Source organism: Myotis yumanensis, unplaced genomic scaffold (assembly GCF_028538775.1).
Source record: "Myotis yumanensis isolate MYYU_CA2020_CCGP unplaced genomic scaffold, mMyoYum1.0.hap1 SCAF_6, whole genome shotgun sequence".
Lineage (NCBI taxonomy): Eukaryota > Metazoa > Chordata > Mammalia > Chiroptera > Vespertilionidae > Myotis > Myotis yumanensis.
The window spans coordinates 15,080,532-15,100,419 of record NW_027223757.1 but is presented as its reverse complement, the minus strand read 5'-3'; the positions used below and the strand labels follow the sequence as shown (position 1 = coordinate 15,100,419).

The following is a 19,888-nucleotide window of genomic DNA, read 5'->3' as shown; positions in this document are numbered from 1 at the left end:
TATCGAGCCAAAGAGTTTAACATACAAATTTGAATATTTAATGCATTTCCCTTTTGTTTCAAATGAAAAGGGAAAGTGATTTTTAAATGCAAGAAAAATGATTCCTAAACTGTTTCTCATTTCTAAGACAGGAATAGACATTGGGTGGCAAACATCTCACAGAGTGTAACTGTAGAGCTATGTTACTCAAGGGTAGGCTGTTTGGTAGTTTCTAAAAACACCTGCTTTAGGGCAACCACAATTTTATAAAGCTTATTTTACAGAATCTGCTGTGGCTTGGTGATGCTAATGCAGTTGTAATGCTTGAATAAGCTTAATCAAATAAAGCTTATGAAAATGCTCACTCTATAGAAATAACTGTTCTGAGCAATCTAAATGTCAGAAATATGGGCCCGTCAATGGTAAAATCCTATTCATAGAAGCTTTTTGAAATGATAGGGGATTTCACTGTTCCCTGTAATACTGACCATCCCAACTCCCAGAGACGACCCTGTGCTGCCTCTGAGGGCCTTGGCTCCTCTCTCCCAGTCTGTAGCAGGAACATCAAAGTTGAGTTCACCTCACAATAAACGCTAAGTAGGTTATTAGAACATAAGGGCCTAATTTTCCACTTACTCTTCACCCGTTGAGGTGCTGAGGATATACTTTCATCCCCATAATACTCAATAAAATGACTGCTCTTCCACCCAGTAAAAATTGCCTCGTGAAGGGGCTAGATGAGAAAAGTTCGCTCCTCATATCTTTTTTGTTTATATCTTTGCTTTTTAAAAAATGTTCTGTATCAGAACTGTAATTGCCCAGAGAAAAAGCCTTTTATTAGTTTCCAATGAGTGGCATCTTTCTCACATAAAATTTAAGGCCAACTTTAGGTTTATTTAGATTCAGAGAATGAAAATGTTAGCGACTAAGCAATACACAATTCTTTGAAAACTCTTATAATGAGTAGATATCAGAAAACTGTTCTCTTTAATTCCTCATTTTATATCAAAGAGGAATAGAATACTCCCTGGCTCTATTGATGTCTGCTGCTTTCTCAGCTGTTTCTAAAACTCTCTGAGCTCCTTTGAAAGAAAGATTTGTATGAAGTATTATTTGTGTTTACCTAATTGCTTGCATTTTTAAAATATGGGCATGGATACCATAAAGTTCTTTTCAGAAATGCATAAAAGAGCTTCATGCTCATTTAAAAGTCCTTCAAAAGGCACAGGAAGCTGCCCTTTACCCTTAGAGGATACATGTTTTTTTTTTTAAAAAACCCACAGGAAATCTTATCTCTCTCCCTACATTTTTAGGCTGCATTTTCTTCATGCAATGTGTGTATTCTCTTCCTGGGATATGTGAACTCAATTTAGAAAGATGAAGCTTTGTGCTACACTATTCTGATCTGTTAAAAAACAAATAGCTTAAGGAAGATTTAGGTTGGTTCAAGTTAAAAAAAATATAACAATATCCTATTACAATGGTTCCCAATTCTGAATACATATTTTTCCTTACTGAAATGCTTAAATATTTTACTTTATTAGATATAAAAATTTAATGGATCTGTTTCAATCCAGTGATGACAATAGCATTAATTCTGGAGTAACTAGATAAAGTGTCAATTCATATTACTAATAATTAAAGATGCACAAAAAAAAGGATATTTCATTGTAATTTTATTTTAAAAGCCCCTGGAGTACTCAATAAAATTAGTCATGTTGCTTCTTTATAGTTAGGCACTCTCAAACTTCCTTGTTCATGTCCATGTCCATATGAAAAATATTAAATATTTGAATTGCCACAGCTTTCCCAATAAATGAATGGAAATTTCCTTATAAATAGAAAATACAGGGCTAGTTTTCTGTATACTTAAACATATTTAAAAAACTAGGTTGATTCGTACAACATTTGCCCAAAAAGTTATCCAAGAGAGCAAATTAAAATAAAAAAGTAGGTCTTAGTTCCTGCATTTTCTTAAATTTGCTGGAAGTAGCTGATGGCAATGTGAGAAACCCATCATTTTATGAGTAGAAATTTAATCAGATGCTTTACATGAAGTCCTTATTATTGCTGAATACATTTACATGAAAAAATACGAATATGTTGTATGTGTTTTTTGGGGGGTGGACTGTCATGCTTTCTTAATGAAAATAAAGTAGAAACTATATTGACACCACGATAGTAGGATTATGACTCCATGTGGGGTAAAGTAGCAGGAGATGATTAATTCTTAAGGAAGAAAGTGAAAACAACCATTAGAATCAACAAATCATGGGAATCTAATGATATTGAAGTAATCAGTTTAGTATTTTTTTCCCCAAAAGGAATAACATGTCATTACTCAAGTCTTTTCTATTTCAGTGGGTTTGTGAATCAATGTCAATGGGGCAATTTAGCAGGAGGACCACTGGGGCTCGGTGAAGGATTTCATGTATGCATATTTGGTCCAGGACAAAAATGTATCAATCCATACAAAAAACACTAAAAAACTAATTTTCAAAGATACTAAAATTAGTTCATGAATCTTATGTCTGTCCTATATGTATTATATTTGCTAGGAAGCAGAATCTAACTTCTATTTGCCTGAATATGAATCTTCGCAGACATTGAGAGATTTTCTGTCGATTCCATCCCCAAACTTCAATGTCATAAAAATCAGACCCTAAAGTGGCTTATTTTCTTGCATGAGTCTTCCTGGGTTCATGCAGTGAGCATGGATTATTTTCCTTGAAAAAAATTAAATCTGTCAAAATCATTGTCACAAAAGAGTCATCTCTTGCCCTGCCTGACCAGTTTGGCTCAGTGGATAGAGCGTCAGCCTGCGGACTGAAAGGTCCCAGGTTCGATTCCGGTCAAGGGCATGTACCTTGGTTGTGAGCACATCCCCAGTGGGAGGTGTGCAAGAGGCAGCTAATCGATGTTTCTCTCTCATCGATATTTCTAATATTCTTCTCCCTTCCTCTCTGTAAAAAAATCGATAAAATATATTTTAAAAAAAACAAAAGAGTCATCTCATGGGTCTCGTTGATTAATTTCCATCCCTAAACTATATGTACTGAAAAGGGACCATAGTCATGGTTTACACTTATTTTTTAACATGAAAGCTATAACTCTATTAACATAGTCGTGGTTTTTTAGCTTAATACATGAATATTATTTTGAGCCCCTTTCAAATAATCAACTATAAATATGCATTCTATGAATTGAACTATGTCCTCCCAATTTCATATGTTAAAACCCTAATTCCAATCGTGATAGTACTTGTGATATAGGGACTTTGGGAGATAATTAAGTTTAAATGAGGTCATGAGGGAAGAGCCTTCATGATAGGATCAGTTCCCTTGTAAACTGAGATGGCAGGAAGCTTGCTAGCTCTCTTTCTCTCTGTCATGTGAGGACACAATGAGAAGGTAACCATCTCCAAGTCAGAGAGTCCTACCAGAATCCGGCATGCTGGCACTCTGATGTGAGAATTCCAGCCTCCAGAATTATGAAGAAATAAATTTCTGTCATTTGAGACCCCTGGCCTGTGGTATATTGTTATGGCAGGTCCATCTGACTATAACACCATCACACATTTGCAAGTTTATTGTCAGCACTCTTTTGCATCTATACATTTACTCAGCCTAATCTGGTTGTAGAAACCTCTCCCAGTCGGAGATTTTTTTCAACCTTTAGAGATTAAACAACCTTGATAACATCTGCGATGCTAGTTCTAATTGTTTCATTAGAAATAAATGCCTCAGCTAAATTATTGACATTATTTAGCAAATATATGCTTTTTTCAGTCAAAGAGATTGCATATCTTTTTCTCTACCCTACTCTGTTGTGGCCTTAATTATTTTGACTGGTAAAACTTCCCAATACTTATGAAATGTACTAGAACAGATAAGCTTCTACGTCAGTAACATAGCTCTCATCTCAACATTTTCTCATGTCATAAAAATATATTTTGTTTTACATTTCATTTTTCTCTCTGGTTCAATGTTACTAGGTATACCCTTCTATATGCAGAAATATTGAGGTTATTCAACACAACACTTTTTTTTTAAGATGATTTCTTTTAACAAAACTTACGAATTTTTCACATTATAATAAGTGTTTCTTTGACTTCAGTGTGTAAAATAAGTGTTTATTTTGCTAAGTGCCATCAAAGAATAGATGACTTGCTTCCAACATGGAACATTATTGAAAACCAAACAAAGGGCTACATGAAAGTCAGAACCATTTTGTCTGTACCATTGTATTATCAAAAAAATGTTACAGGTAAGAACAATAGTGTTCATTTAAAAAGATATCTCACAGGGAAGGTGGGGGAGGGTGGGTGAGTGGGAGTTAATAACCGAAGACTTTGTATGCATATATGTATAGCCCATGACACAGACAGTAAGGTGGGGTGGGAGGGAGGGGGGTCAATAGGGCAAAAAAGTGGATATATATAATACTTTCAACAATAAAGAATTATCAAAAATAAAAAAATAAAAGATCAAGGAAATAGCATTATGGAGTTGACATTTGAGGTGAGTCTTGAAAGAGGAGTTGAATTTTAACAGTGGAGTTTTAATAAAACTATCTTTTTAATAGAGAAAAAAATCATCAGAAATATGTGCCCACTTTAGATTGGTAAATCAGTGCATTTTACTTGTAATACATTAGAAGTTCAGTACATTTTGTTTCAAAAATTAATTCTAGTGTCCTCCAGTATGCACTCATAATTGCTTTTGACCTTTAAATTCATTTGCTATTTGTAGGAAACCTGGTATTTGAATGGGGAATAACTACTAAGTGGAAAATGAGTTCAAAAAGTCAGGGAAACTGGGCTTACAGGAACTAATACAAGAAAGGACATCCATTACTTTGCAGCGAGGACTATTGCAGAGTGGGCTAGCAGGTCGCAGTGCAGCACCACTGCCCAGGGAGGTGCTGCCTCTCACTCACCCAGAGCAAGAGCAAGTTCTTCCTCGTAAGAGCACCTCAGTGCCGGCAGCTCACCTGGCATGCCCCAAACATCCTTCATTGAGAACCATGTCAATGCAGCCACTAAAGAAACAAGAGTGAGATTTGATATTTTCTTTCTAAAATGAAAATATTTTTTAAAAGAAGCTGTATATTTTAATCATTCTGGCTGATCACTCCTTATGATACCACAGATGAAGTAAAATAATTATTTTCCTTTCGTGCAGGAGCAAGAGGGTCACTCAGAACTTGTGATGGCTGATAATGCAAGTACAGCCAAATCAAAGCAGTTGATATACTCTCATTTAATTGGAAAGTCCAGAGATAAACTTGACTAAACACAGCTGGCTGCATGAACCTTCCCAGTGGTATCTGGACCCTGCCACTTTCTGTGCTGCAGCACACTGTCCAGCTGGTGGGCTAGGGGGCCACTGGAGGACCCCACCAGTTTAGCAACCCTTGTAGAAAGAGAGTGTCCTCCAATACTTCCACAAAAAGGTGGTGGTCTCTGATTTCCCTGAGCTTCACTGTCATAGGCAAGAGGGAGTGATGTGAGTGATCGGGCTTAAACACTCATTCCTGTGACTGGAGGTTAGGCCAGTGTTTTCATTTTCTAGTCTCACCACTAGAAAAAAATAATCACATCACATGCTGGAAGAGTGCAGGGAGTGGGTGGACAGAAAGGAGTGCTAAATAATCTCTCTCTGTATATAAGCCCAGTGACCTGAATGGCAGAATGACCAGAATGACTGGAACGACTGGTGGCTATGACACGCACTGATCCGGCCCCCCCCGCAAGCCGACCAGCAAAGCCCCCGATCGGCCCCCAACACCCTGATTGGGGGTGGGGCTGGCCGGCCAACTGCCTGAAGCCCCTCCCACACCCTCCAGCCCAGCCCAATGGGCCCCCATTGAGGAGGGCCGGCTGGACCCCACCCGTACACAAATTCGTGCACTGGGCCTCTAGTGTACAAAATAACTGTATAACTCTTCACCTCAGCAGGTGGATTAAGTGGCCAAATCATTCTATGAAATATTACAATGATCACATCCCACAGAATCTGGAAGAAAAGGTGACAATTTAGAGCTTTTATTAAAATTGACAGGAGACCAGTTTCTGGTTTGAGACAAAGCACTTTTTACCTTTAAAGTGAGTAGTGTTTTTGTGATTTTTTGTTTTTATGTGCCTAGAATCAGGATTTTTCTAAAAATTACTCTAGGTTATTTCCACATTCTATCTATCTATCTATCTATCTATCTATCTATCTATTTATCTAATAGAATATGTAGGATTATTTACTTTTATAAATTACTATGGTATTTCTTGCTTCTCAAAATCTGTTTTCATTTAGTTTATATATACTTGTAGGAAAAATAATCTAATTGTAACAGATATATGTATGTGATGCGTACACATTCTACACAAACTAGGATGATAAAATATGTAAGTTAAAAGATTGATTTTTTTACTTTTCAACTACATTTATCAAAAGATATATGAAATAGTTTCTCCAACATTTTTATTTTACATGCACTTTTATGGCATACTTAAAAAATATATCAAATATTATTCTTACTTATAATTGGAATTAGATTCTTAACACAATTTTGGAATACAATATATTTTTATATCATGATAGTACATACTCTCCTTAGTTCTCTAATTCTTGGAGAAAAAATATACTGGTTGAGTATTCCACAAACCACATCACCTGGTGATATACACACTTCAGAATTAATGCTTTTGTGTAATGAGGATAGAGTACTTTATTTATGCCATTCTAGAACATAAGCGTTCTCCTTGAACATCCTGGAAGAGGTTGTATTGCCAGTATCCCATAGGAATAATAATGGGAAAATGCACTTGGCAGTTCCTCCTCTGATTAATAAGGCATGATGAGGTTAAGTGACCTCTTCCAGGAGGCGTATGATTTATTTTTTCAGGCATAAGGTGACTGGGAAGCTGGTCTTTGGAACCACTGCGCGAGCCGCCCACTTTACTTTATGGATGGAGTCACGCGGCCTTGCAGCCAGATCCCCACTTCTTTTGAAGCTGATTCTGGCTTCCTGGCAATCAAAATTATTTGTATGAAATGCAAAGCAATGGAATTGAAAAGCAAGGATGGAAAGTACTGTTACATATCCTAGCTGCTTTACTCCTGTTCTGAGACAACAACTTTCAAGAAGCGAGGTCCATGTCCAATTGCTCAGTAGTATTTGCCTCCCGTTGTTTTTTTCCCCTCCAAATCTATAACTAGCTCTTGTCATCTTCAAAGGGCTTCTCAAATATTAAGTCATCTCAGATTGCACACTGTTCTTTGCATTTATCTTGACCAGCTGTCAGAGAAGGCAATTTATTTCTCCTCGATTTTATTCCTCTTGGCTCTGTGGCTTCTGTAGTAAATTTGAATGGAACATGAAAAGTGCAACTTCGTGTGTTTTCATAACAAAGGAAACACATATTTTCTTTAAGCAAGATAACTTTCACAGTGCTTGTGGTGTTGCATTTGACACTCAAAATATACTTTTGTCACCTTTGAGTCTTCATTAAGTCCTAAGTAGAAATTATGAGGATGTGAAGACAAAGAAGATATACAAAATAAAAAATCAGCCCTGACTAGTTTGGCTCAGTGGATAGAGCGTTGGCCTGCGGACTGAAAGGTCCCAGGTTCGATTCCCGTCAAGGGCATGTACCTTGGTTGCAGGCACATCCCCAGTGGTGGGTGTGCAGGAGGCAGCTGATCGATGTTTCTCTCTCATAGATGTTTCTAACTCTCTATCCCTCTCCCTTCCTCTCTGTAAAAAATCAATAAAATATATTAAAAACAAACAAACAAACATCTTCTAAAGAAGCAATTTAAAAAATCATTTACCGTATTATTTTCTTCTATTTAAAATATTGTAACAATTGTTTTGGCAGGATTATAAGGTAAAATAGAATTTGAAATTCATATACATATGTATATATATATATTTTTTTCTCACTTTTAAAAATGTGACAAGGATTCAGCTAATTTCTATCAAATCTCAATAAATCTATTCTTTCAGTTTCAAGATACCAAGCAGATGTCATCATATTGTCTGCAGAAATACTCTCAATACACAGTACACTGAAGTGAATCTGAAGTGCTAAAGCAGTTCTCCCAGTGTTCTTCATATAGCGGTAGTAGGAAGCCTTCCAGAAGTTAAAAAACTGGAGATTAGTTAGCAACATATCAAATTTCAGGTGGGCTCTCTTAAACACTTATAATTCACTTATTCTCTTGCAAATCACTATTCCAAAGGTTTGATTCACTTGCAGCCCCACTTGGGTCTTAAATCACATTTCAAAGCACTCCTATCATTCATCCATTTTCAGAACTGCCATTAGAAGTGATGGGAATTTGGCACAAAAATCAATGAGAGGATATGATATGAGTTCTTTCTAATTTTTCCTTCTTGGAGCACTATCTCAAGTACAGTTTGTGAATTCTGTTTTCAAAGGTATTTTTCCATCCTGCTGTCATTTCAACCAAATTGAGTTCATGAACTTGGGATATATATTCACGTAGTTTTTCAGAAAAGAAAGGAGTTTCATTGTCACAATTGCAAATTTTTACCTGAAGTCATTTTAAAATCTTAATTAAATAATTTTAACACTGATGTTCCACATCAGCTTTTTAATCTTTTAAAAACATGGGCTCAGATTTACCATTTTATCTAAAAATAGTTGTATTTCTTGTTCCTGGTTGGGGAGATTTATAAAGGATTGCCTATTTATTTACCTATTTATCTATTTTTTTAAATTTTTAAAATTTTCTCTCACGAACATGTAGACTCTTGAAAGCAGGAATAAAAAAGCTACTATATTTAAGATTTTCTCACATTGTTCTCTTAGATTGTCTGTGCCCCTTCACAAATAAAAATGAATGGCCTCAATAAAAGGGTCAGATATGCAGTTAAACCAGGATATCTAGAAGGACTTTCATCCATTTACACTGTTTTATTACTGATTTTCTTTCTCTCTCAGAGGAGATTCTTTTGCTTGCATTCAGAACTGGCAGAGGAGCTAAATAAAGAAAAAAGTTTTTAAAAAGCAGCTTGACCAAAAAAAAGCCCATTGCCCATGATGTAGTGGTTTTGGAGGTGGTAAGGAAAAAACAAAAATGAATTCAAGATGATGGTAAGGTTTGTGACCTTGATGGCAGCATTTATGGAGCTTGGGAGACAAGCCATGCTGATTCTTAGGGCATGTGGGTTTCAGGCAGGAAGGTGAATGCTGAGGAAGAGGTGTTGTGGCAGTGGGCAGCGAAGTATGGTCCTGCCACTAAAGAGGTGTGTTCTACTAGAGAAAATGGTATAAGCTCCTTATATATATAGTTGCATAACCTGTGTTGTTGTTTTGTGTCATTAACACTTGCTGTGAATTTCTAAGTTGTAATTCTCCCTTCGGAATGTTTGGTTAGGAAATGCATCCACCACTACCACTGTTATCGACAGCAAAAATGGATCTGTGCCCAAATCCCCTGGGAAAGTACTGAAGAGGACAGTCACAGAAGACATAGTGACCACATTCAGCTCCCCCGCGGCCTGGCTTCTCGTCATTGCTCTGATCGTCACGTGGTCAGCTGTTGCCGTTGTGATGTTTGATTTAGTGGATTACAAAAACTTTTCAGGTAAGGTCCATGAAATTTGGCTTCTTAATGAATAGAAACAACGTTCTCCGCAGTTCTGGCTTTGTTTCTCTTCACCCCATCTTAATGTGGTAAATAAAGCACCCCACAAATGTGCTTTTAGGTCACCAAAGTCTCGTTTCTTTCTGTCCGCCCCCCCTTTCTATTCTCCTTCTTTGACTGTTGTATTCATTGATTTCAAATGAAGCAGATTTTCTTATTTGTAGAGCTGAACAAGGCTGAATGTTACAATTTCATGAAGATAATGATTAAAAAGGTTGGGTGTTCTTAGTTTTGGAACTGGAACTTTAATAAAAGGTGATTTGTGGATTTTACAGCAGGTAATATAAAACAAAATGAAGAGCTTTTGTTGATTTTAGAGAGAGAAGAAGGGAGAGAAATAGAGAGATAGTAACATCTATGGGAGAGAAACATCAATTGGGTGCCTCCTGCACCACCCCCCTCACTGGAGATTGAGCCCACACCCTGGGCATATACCCTGAGCAGGAATCAAACTACGGACCTCTTGGCTCATGGGTCGACCACTGAACCACAACAGCTGGGTGAAAATGAAAAGCTTTTGGACAGATGGAGAATAGTGTAAAGTATTTTTAACGCCCCCCCCCCCCCCCCCATGTGGCTTCAGGCTTCCCTGTCAGACATATTTTTTGCTCCTCCCATCAAAACAGCCTATTTTGAGTTCTTGAAAATAAAGTGTTAAAAGGGTTTTCCCAGAATGACTTATAATGAGATATTATATCTTGAATGTCCATGTGTTTTTGCAGTAAAATAGGAAAAACACAAGTGAAGATAGATTTTCATTATGACAATTCAATCTCTGAGTATATCATTCATCTCTTTGTTCAAAGTCTTTTTATATTTTTAAAATTATATTTTTTTATTTTCTCATTGATACACTATATTGACTGTGCATTCCTTGATGAAGGAATTACTCAGGCATTCGATAAATAATAAATAAGTAGATGAATGAGTTTTTGCTTATCACTTTTTACCACAAGGAAAAAACATTTCATTAATCTATTAGAGCACCCCCATTTTCCTTCCTCAGTAGTAGATGAATCAGTAGGACCCAGAAGCTATAATTTCTATAAGTTGCATTCTATACACTCAGAGACCCTCTATTTTTCATTATAGTCTTTTATGCATTAAACAATTAATTATCAAGAATTTACTATATGTGCCAGAAAATGGCTGTTAGAAGAAATACAAATATACATTTGCAAAGTTGTAAAATTCTGTCATTTGGGTTAATTGACATGGAATTGTGACTAAGATGACCCTGCCCACCTGCACCACTGGTAGCTGGGCTAAAGCGAGCATCATCTAACAGCTAGAGATATGTCCATGGTATCAACCTAAGCAAAAAACGCTACTCACCCAGAGCCATAAACCTCTGCTGTAATTTTGTTATATTGTGAAATGTAAACTCTTAAAAGAATATACACTGAAACTGCCCATAATATAAAATTATGACCTAGAATTTTAAATGAAAAACAATTAATTACATTACTCTAGAAGATTTTGAGCCTATATTGACTGTGACATTTCATCTTTTATTTCCTTTCTTAAACTTTCATTCATTTAAATTTTAGAATGAAATATGATAATAAAATATAGTTCTTTAATGCATATAATACATGTTAAGAACTGCGTGTGAACCTAATATTTGTAAAGTTAATAATTTAAAAGTGTATTACAGAAATTTCTGTTGAATGCAATTTGTTCTTAATTATGTAGAATGAGCAGCTACCTATTAGTCTTCCAGGTTAGATTACTTAAGTGAAAAGACACACTTTTAAAACAGTAGAAGTCCCTTGGACCACTGTAATTAGTGCTATGGATAATGCCTATGTGGTTGGCATTTCATATGAGAGGGAAAAAATAGCCTCTATATTACTACGACTTCATTTCTTCTTTTAAGAAGTGTTTGTTAAGCACATCTCCTATGTGAGGTCTCCCCCTCCAGCTTTCTATATTTATTAATGACCTAACCAACTATCCATTCCCTATAAAAAGCAACCTGCACGTCATCTCTTAAATCTGCTTGGCATCCGATTAGTCACCGTGCTCCATGGCGGCTACTCTGTGTCTCATACATTTGCTCCCTTCTCCTTTACTTCACTTCAGACCTTGGTTCTTTTCAGGGTGTTAGGCAGTTTCTTGTCTCCCTCATCCAGTCTCTCCCCTTTAACACTGACCCAAAGGCATCTTATGTGCATAACACATAAGTTTCATCAACTATTTCCTATTGCCTAAGTGCAAGTTCCTTGACACGATATTTAAGTCCTTGGCCTAGTTCTTCATTTTCTTCTGTAATTCAGCTCATGCACTTGTTTTCCAGTCATATCACTACTTTCTCTAGACAAATGTACTCTCATTGCTCAATGCCTCTGTTTATACTGTTCCTTTCTCCCAGCCCCGCCGAGACAGCCGAGAGTGTATTAAAACAGTTAAGAATGTGAACCCTGGTGTTGGATTTCCCTGGTATTAAATCCAGACCTTACCACTCTCTAGCTGTGGGATATTGGAAAAGTCACTTAACCTCTCCCTATCTCAGTTTCATCACCTATGAAGCAGGGATTATAAGAGCACCTATGTAAAAAGATTAAGAAAAGTATATAAGTGAATATATTTAAAGTACTTAGAACAAAACCTAGTTTATCACAAACACTGTATAAATATGAATATCACTAGCAGAGACTCATTCCTCAATCTTCTATCTCAGTGATGGCGAACCTTTTGAGCTTGGCGTGTCAGCATTTTGAAAAACCCTAACTTAACTCTGGTGCCGTGTCACATATAGAACTTTTTTGATATTTGCAACCATAGTAAAACAAAGATGTATATTTTTGATATTTATTTTATATATTTAAATGCCATTTAACAAAGAGAAATAAACCAAAAAAATGAGTTCGCGTGTCACCTCTGACACGCATGTCATAGGTTCTCCATCACTGTTCTATCTAGAAAAATTCTATTCACCCTTTTTTTGTGAAACATTCTCAGACATCCTAAGAAGAATCCTCTGTACCGTGCTTTCGTTCCTTCATACCTTATGGACACCTGTATTAAATCAGTTAACACGTTGTACTATAGGGATCTGTTCACTTACCTATCTCATTTAGAAACGTAAACTTATCCAAGGAAGAGACCTTCTTATATATTTCTGTATATTAGTGCCCGTCACACAGTAGGAGTTCTGCTACACGTTGCTTAAAGGAATGAATGATACTGACATTTGGATTTTGAAACAACTTTTTATATTATGAAGAAACAATCTATCATAAAAATTTCATTTCAGCCAGACAGTTTTGAACAACTTTAAAAATTAATAAGTTTAATAAAATTAGATTGTAAACATAGTAAAACACTTATAAGATGAAATGCTGTTCGTTTTGTTTTGTAACGTTATCTATTGTTACATGATAAATTACCTCAAAAGTGGTATAAAACAACAATAACTGTTTTTTGGTTTTTTTTTACACTCTTTCTTGGGGTCAGGAATTTGGGAATGGCTTAGCAGGGTGGTTCTGACTTAGGGTATGCCTTGAGGTTTCAGTGAAGATATTTGCTAGGGCTGAATGATTTCTGGGTTTTTAGAGCCATTGGCAAGATGTCCCACATGGCTGCCCATTAATGCTGGTTAGTCCTCACAACATGGCAGCTGCTTCTTCCAGAATGAATGATTCAATAGAGAGCAAGGTAGACACCACAATGCCTCTTAGGCCCTAAGCTTAGAAATCACACACTTTTTCCCCCCTACAAAATCCTGTTGGTTACACAGTTAATGTTTGAAGAGACTGTTCAAGGGTATAACTACCAGCACGCAAGGAAAATTGGAGGCCATTTGGGAGGCTGGCTACCACATATTTCACCTGCAGAAAATCACTTTGCTCAGTTATACACCTTGAGAGAAATGCTTACATATATGTGTATGCCATCCAATACTCTCGTTGACAAAGAGATATTATAATTATGATAGGTTCAAACAGAAAGGTGATGTGGTAAGATGACTCATGAGGCCACATCTAGGAAGGTAAATATTCACCAATGGATTTGTAATGAAAAAAAAAAATTTACAAAGCTGAAATTTTATAGGGGAAATGTATAAATTCTTCAAATACAAAGTTCAAATAGTCTTAGATAATTTAAATTTGAATGATCAATTTCTGGAACCCAAAGAATATAAGCTCAAAGAATTTGTATAATTGTAGTACAAAAAAACCTCATATTAATCTTTGGTTGGTTGGATGGGACACATCCATTCAGATTATAATTCTAATCTTCTTTGCTCTATTATTAGCAAGTTCAAACCTGCCTTTTTTATGTTGATTCTTCACAGAAAAAAATCATTTGCTTCAAGAGTTTCAAAATGTAAAAGTTATTCTTATGTTTTGGATATTATTTTAATTGATACATTTCAAACATTTAATAGGGATTAATATTCTTATGATGCTGAATCTTTTGTTCTATATAACAGTCTTTGAAATGTGTTTTGCAAATGCTTAAAAAGCAAGGCTAGTTGTAGAAGGAAGCACACTGGAAATACCTCTGAAGGCCAAACAGTAAAGGCAGCTGTCCTTGGGCTCTAAATGACTCCCTGGCACTTTAGAAAGGTAGGTAAAGGCTTTGAAGATATTAAAAACTGATCATAGGGAAATAAAAATTTTTTTTCCTAAGTACTGTACTGGATTGAGAAGAATGATTCTCCTCTGAGAAACCTTCACAATCCCTTCTTTTCTGAATTTGATCTAACTTACCTGTACATAATTTGCTTATGAGGCATTTGTGGTATTGGCGTTTAAGTGCTTCTTTCAGAAATCTTGGGTTCACTCTATTGCTCTGAAACCTACAGGATAACATGACTAGGGACTTGCATTTCCTTGTCCATGAAATGCAGATAGCACCTTGCTTTCTGGTTTGCAAAATTTGTGACTTTGATTCTCGTTATCAAATAAGACAAATTATAGGACACCAAAACAGATACTAGAAAACAGATTTTACCCACCCTTCATTTATTAATAAGTATAATGTCCAAAGTGTATTCAACCAACACTGTGTTATATCTGTCAGAGTTTGCTCAAAGTAGAATCACTATGAGTGATGCAGAATAGGAGACTTGTTATATTTCCTTTGAAGGCATTTGCAATGTGTCTGGGCTGGGTCGGAAGTCAGCAAGGAGCACATTGGTGTAGGAAAGGAAGAATATCTGTTTCTTCTACCCTTCTTAATTTTGGGCTGGGGTCCCTTTAACAAAAGAGAAAACGTGTTCCAATTTAGTTGACATATGTTTTATCTGACACTGGGGTCTTCATAGGAAAGAAAGGTCTCAAGAAGCAGTTAAACCTAAACACTTTTATCCTAAGTTTGATGAAGAGTGAAAAGTGGTGGGAAAATGTGATAGGACAAAAGAGTCACGAGCTAAGTGTTGTAAATTGGGGCAAACAGCAAGGCCTGTTCATTTGATTCCTCTGGTTTTGGGAAAGTAAGGATGCTCCTTTCCTTGGAGTAGAGGGAGGACACCTCTCCCATGAGGGTTTATGACCTGCTTTAGGGGAAGATCAGAAAGTCCTTCTAGTGTCTGCCATTCCTCAAATTCCTTCAGTTGAATAAATTCAATATGCCAAGGTGCCAAATTTTAGGATATGGTGTGCTTAACCCTGTCATTGGGAAGGGCAGATGGAAATAGAATAGGGACAACTATGGACAAACCAGAACTGACAAGGACAAAATGGAACCCTTGTTTGACTCACATCACCTCAAATCATGATGATGTGGGTGAGCTGCAGGATAAATTGGTGCCTTCACCAAGGAATCTGCACAAACACCTGGCCAGGATTTGGAGATGCCGAAGGAGGCAGCCCACTAACAACTGGCAGACACGCTGAGGTCTGCTACCACATGTCAGGGTCAGCCAGCATATCGGAGATAATGTGCTTGAGCTGCAACAGCACTTGCCCTACATCAACCTTCAGAGAATAAATAAACAATGGCTTAGTACTTCCTTTTTACCTCCCAAAACTCGTACAAATTTCTCTTGTGCCCAACTTACCTGTAAAGTACTTGTAAAGGAATTCTGGGACATGTAGTTCCAGCTTAGTGATTTGACAGCATGCAAAGCTACCATGTAGGATGACTATGATTTATCATCCAAAACAGAGATACCCGTGAAAGTGAAATGAATAGCTATTAATATTTATTTCAGGACCACAGGCTCAAAGCAAGATGCCCGATTGCCCTGATATTATCCACCCTGCATTTAGTTCTCTCCTGAAAGATGAATGTCTTCAGAAACTCCAAGTTAAGGGTGATAGGAGGTGTGGAGGGGAGAGGAAGGACAACCTTACTTTTTTAGTAATTGGGGCTAGGGGGTCACAAAGATTGCTGGAGGTCTTGGCCCCAAAATTCTGCAAACCAGCCAGGAAGCCCTTCCAGAAATCACAGGGTTGCCCCAATAATTTAATAACTCTTTCAGGATCAAAATGTGTAGGATTTGGTTTAAATTCCTTACAACTTCTTTGCTTTAGTTATACAGAGAGAACTTTTTCTCTAAGCAATACATACAAACAACTAGGATTTCTAAAGAAATGACCATAAATGTAGGCATTAGTGGATGTTCTGATTTCCCTCTAGGTCAGAATGTACAAGAAAAAAAAAAGAAGTAGTAACTCTTGGCTCTTCTTGCCTAAGAATGAGGGTCATAATTTATTAGCATCCTCATTCATAAGAAGGGAAAAAAATCATTATATGGCAATACCAGGTGGTCTCAAACAACATTTGGTAATTTTTGCATGCATTCCACAAAACATACTTATTTCAAAACAATTCCGTAAGAATTAGATAAGCTAATCTATGTAAAACATACGTGCCTGGCACATAGGAGGCACTCATTAAATGTAACTAGGCTTTGAATCTTATTACCAGGAAGTAAGATCAGTAATTTGAGAAGAGAGCCAGCAAGGACATGATGGTAGGAAGCATCAATTTCTTATGAAAGTCTAGCAGACATCTCCTGATGTGCCTTTTAAATAGATTTTCTAATGAGGTGTGCCATTTATCTACTGCTCTTGGAAATTAATTTCCCTGATTTTTTTTCCCCCTGGCACTTAGCCCAGTTAAGCAGGTGCACTGTTTGTCAGACTGAGGTTAGAGGGGGAAAATGATTCAGGTAAGACCCAAAGTCAATCACAAGGTGCAAATTTAACATTTAACAGTTATGTATATAGGTATTTTTATAGGAGTCTGTGTGTCTGTGTGTTTATAGAGATGTCTGTGTGACTGTATATGTATGAATATGTTATTACATTTCAGGAGACTGGAATACTGAAACACTAAAATGCACCATTTTAGACTTTACCAGTTCTCATGTGTCCTGGGTTTTTAAGAATATTTAACATTTTGTGTGCTTCTTATTCTGATTCAAGTCTTATCTCATATTCCACATTTTCTGTTCAATGTTCCAGGACTGTTTGGTCCTCTTGGTCACTAAAGTTTTTTAAAAAATGCATTTAATTACACAACTCCAATCTGTTTATAAATATCTCAAGGAAGCAGAAGGCTCTGTAGTCCAATGATTCCCAGACCTTAATCAAAGTTGGTTGATTCTTCATGAAACAAGAGGGGAGAAAAGAAAAGAATTTTTTTCATTTTAAAGAAATATTATTAATTCTATTGTTCCTGCATTTTGGTCTTAAAAGTCTCTTTTGAAATTATGATAAAACGACAAATATTATTTTTGACAATGCTTTTTAATGTCATTTATTTATTTATTTACAAAATCAAAGGTTGATAATTCTCTGTTGGACCCCAGGTTTTTGCTGGTTGTTAATTCGAGGTAAAAAAGCCTAAAAGTATGGTACCAATGCTCTATGTCACTTGCTTAAACCTTAGCAAATGAGAGCGTACATTGGGATTTATAATTATGTCCATCTATATCCACAATTGTAAATCATAGCATATGTTAATACTCACTTTTTGATAGACCAGCTGTTATACATCTTTCGGTGCTATGCTTAAATTCATTTCCTTAAAAAGGACCTTTCCTGAACTTTCAATGAAAATCACGTCACTCTATCATAATCCCTCATTATATTTTTTACTCTTTACTCATAGCATTTATTCCAAGTTGTATATATTTAATTGGGTCTGATTATTTATGTAATATCTTTCTTCACTGACCTGCTAGGTTTGTAAAAAGAATAGCTTTATTTCATTCACTTGATTTTTTCTGGTGCTTATACATATGAGCTCAATAACCATTTGAATTGATATTAATGTAAAATAATGATGCATAAATAAGTAAATAAATAAAGGAAAGGGTGGTAGGCTTGTTTAACACTCTGAATGTTGAATAATGAGCATAGCATTTCTTCATGAAATATTAGTTTATGATGACACTGATAGTGATAGGATTTACATTCATTACACTTTTTAAACTTCTGTCTCCCTGAGTAGACGATAAGTATCACAAAGGTAAAAGTCTTATTCATCTTAATATATCTATCTCCCTGCTTACTGCCTGACACATATCATTCAATAGAATTTGTATGATCTAAACAAAAAGTATTTCCTAAGCATATATAGCAAGCAAAAACAAACAAGTGAGCAAAATACAAAACAAGAAAAACAGAACGCATGACTTTCAAGACAAGAACCAAAATAGTTGAATGCAGGCTCTGGGGGCTAGAACAGTGGGGTAGAATACTGGCTCTACCATTTAGCAGCTGTGTCGCCTTGTGGGAATTTACTTCTCTGTGCTCAATACGCACCCTCCGGTGCAGGCTGAGATTCCTGAAGACTCCTGAGCAGAGTCAGAAGATGACTGAGACCCCTGTTCTCCTGCCATTCCATGCAGTGGCTCAGACAGATGCAGATGGGCAAATCTAAAGACCCTTCTCTTAGTTGATCTTTAGTTTGATAAGGAAAGCAGGAGGGCAGCCTTATGGCTGGGGCCCAGGGGTAGGGCGGGGGGGAATGATAACTTATTTGAGAATGGATACCATACAGTCAGAATTAAAGTGCCAAACACCCAAGAGGATACTGGAAATGGCAGTCCTATAGTATTTGGAGACAGAGAAGGTGAGATCATATATTGAGCCTGATGCTGAGGGGAGGGGAAGCTGCCCCAGCTAGCAAACTTGGAAGAGCCTCTGGATTATCCTAGATTCAAAGACAATCTTGCTTATTTCTCCACATTGACATTGATTAATTACCAGGCACTGTGGTATGTGATTTGTATGTATTATTTCATATAATACTCATAATGCCTTGTGAGATATTATTACTCTTATTGTCATTTTACAGTTCAGCAAACTGAAGCACAGAGTGCTTTGAGATTTTTTCCCCACTATATAACACTGTTTGTCAGAACTCAGCATATTATAAATTGGATTGTGAGCAGCCTGAATATAGAAATAATTGGCATGAGGCGTTGTGGTCTTGATTTAACTTAGTGACTTTGGGAAAGCAGAGGTCTCAATGGATTGTATAAACATGGCAAAAGCTGATTTTCTGATCATCACACAGCTATTAGTTGGAGAAGCACCAGGACTAGCCTGAGGTGGGTAAAGAACTTACCTTACATGTAAAATTTAAGAGTGTTCTAGAAAATTCATCAATTAAAATGAATGATATTTTAATGCAATATTTAACAATTCAGAATTAATGCAAACAACTGTGATTACAAAATATAAAAAATTTTCAATGAAGACAGAATCATTTTCACCAAATTTTCCTTTTGTTTCTGGTTCCAATATGGTTTGGCACTGCCCAAGGAGGGAGGCTTGAACTTGAATGCTATCAATCTCAGTTCAGAGCCCATGCTTGTAACCATCATTTGCTGATGTTTCTCTGGATATGAAAGATAAAGAAGAGTCAAATACAGGTTAAAGAACATAAGACTGATGGTCAAAGATAATGGTGAAGCCATGGAATTGGTTCTTTAGGAGGAAAGCAGAAAAAAATGACTAATCTAATTTCCCTGGTATATTTAGAAACTTAAGAATCTATAAAGTGTGGCTTCAAAGACAGAGAACAAATAAAAATCTTATTTAACTTTAAACTTTTTCTTCTCTTAGCACTCTTTTATGAGTGTCAAGAATCCAATTACTGATCTTAAGGAGCCTAAAGCAGTTTCCCCTGTATCTAGTGGTATACATTTCTGTAAGAAATGGAAGATACTATTAAGAGTACTTGAACACTGAGAAACATTTTTATCTCATATAATAGAAGTGCTGGAAGCAGGTGATAATTCCAAGATTGGATAATTCAATGCCTCAGCA

The 19,888-nt window shown here is 36.3% G+C and overlaps 1 protein-coding gene across 25 annotated transcripts in view; it reads left to right on the top strand.

Moving 5' to 3' along the window:
- TRDN (triadin) overlaps positions 1 to 19,888 on the top strand; it is a 280,670-nt gene that overhangs the window by 25,469 nt on the left and 235,313 nt on the right. For all 25 annotated transcript variants that reach the window (XR_011471806.1, XM_070417613.1, XM_070417602.1 and 22 more), the window contains exon 2: positions 9,381 to 9,590. Coding sequence is in view for 24 of the 25 variants with exons in the window: in XM_070417613.1 (XP_070273714.1) it covers positions 9,381 to 9,590 (210 nt within the window). In the remaining variant the exon portion in view is untranslated. The remainder of the gene's footprint in view (positions 1 to 9,380; positions 9,591 to 19,888) is intronic.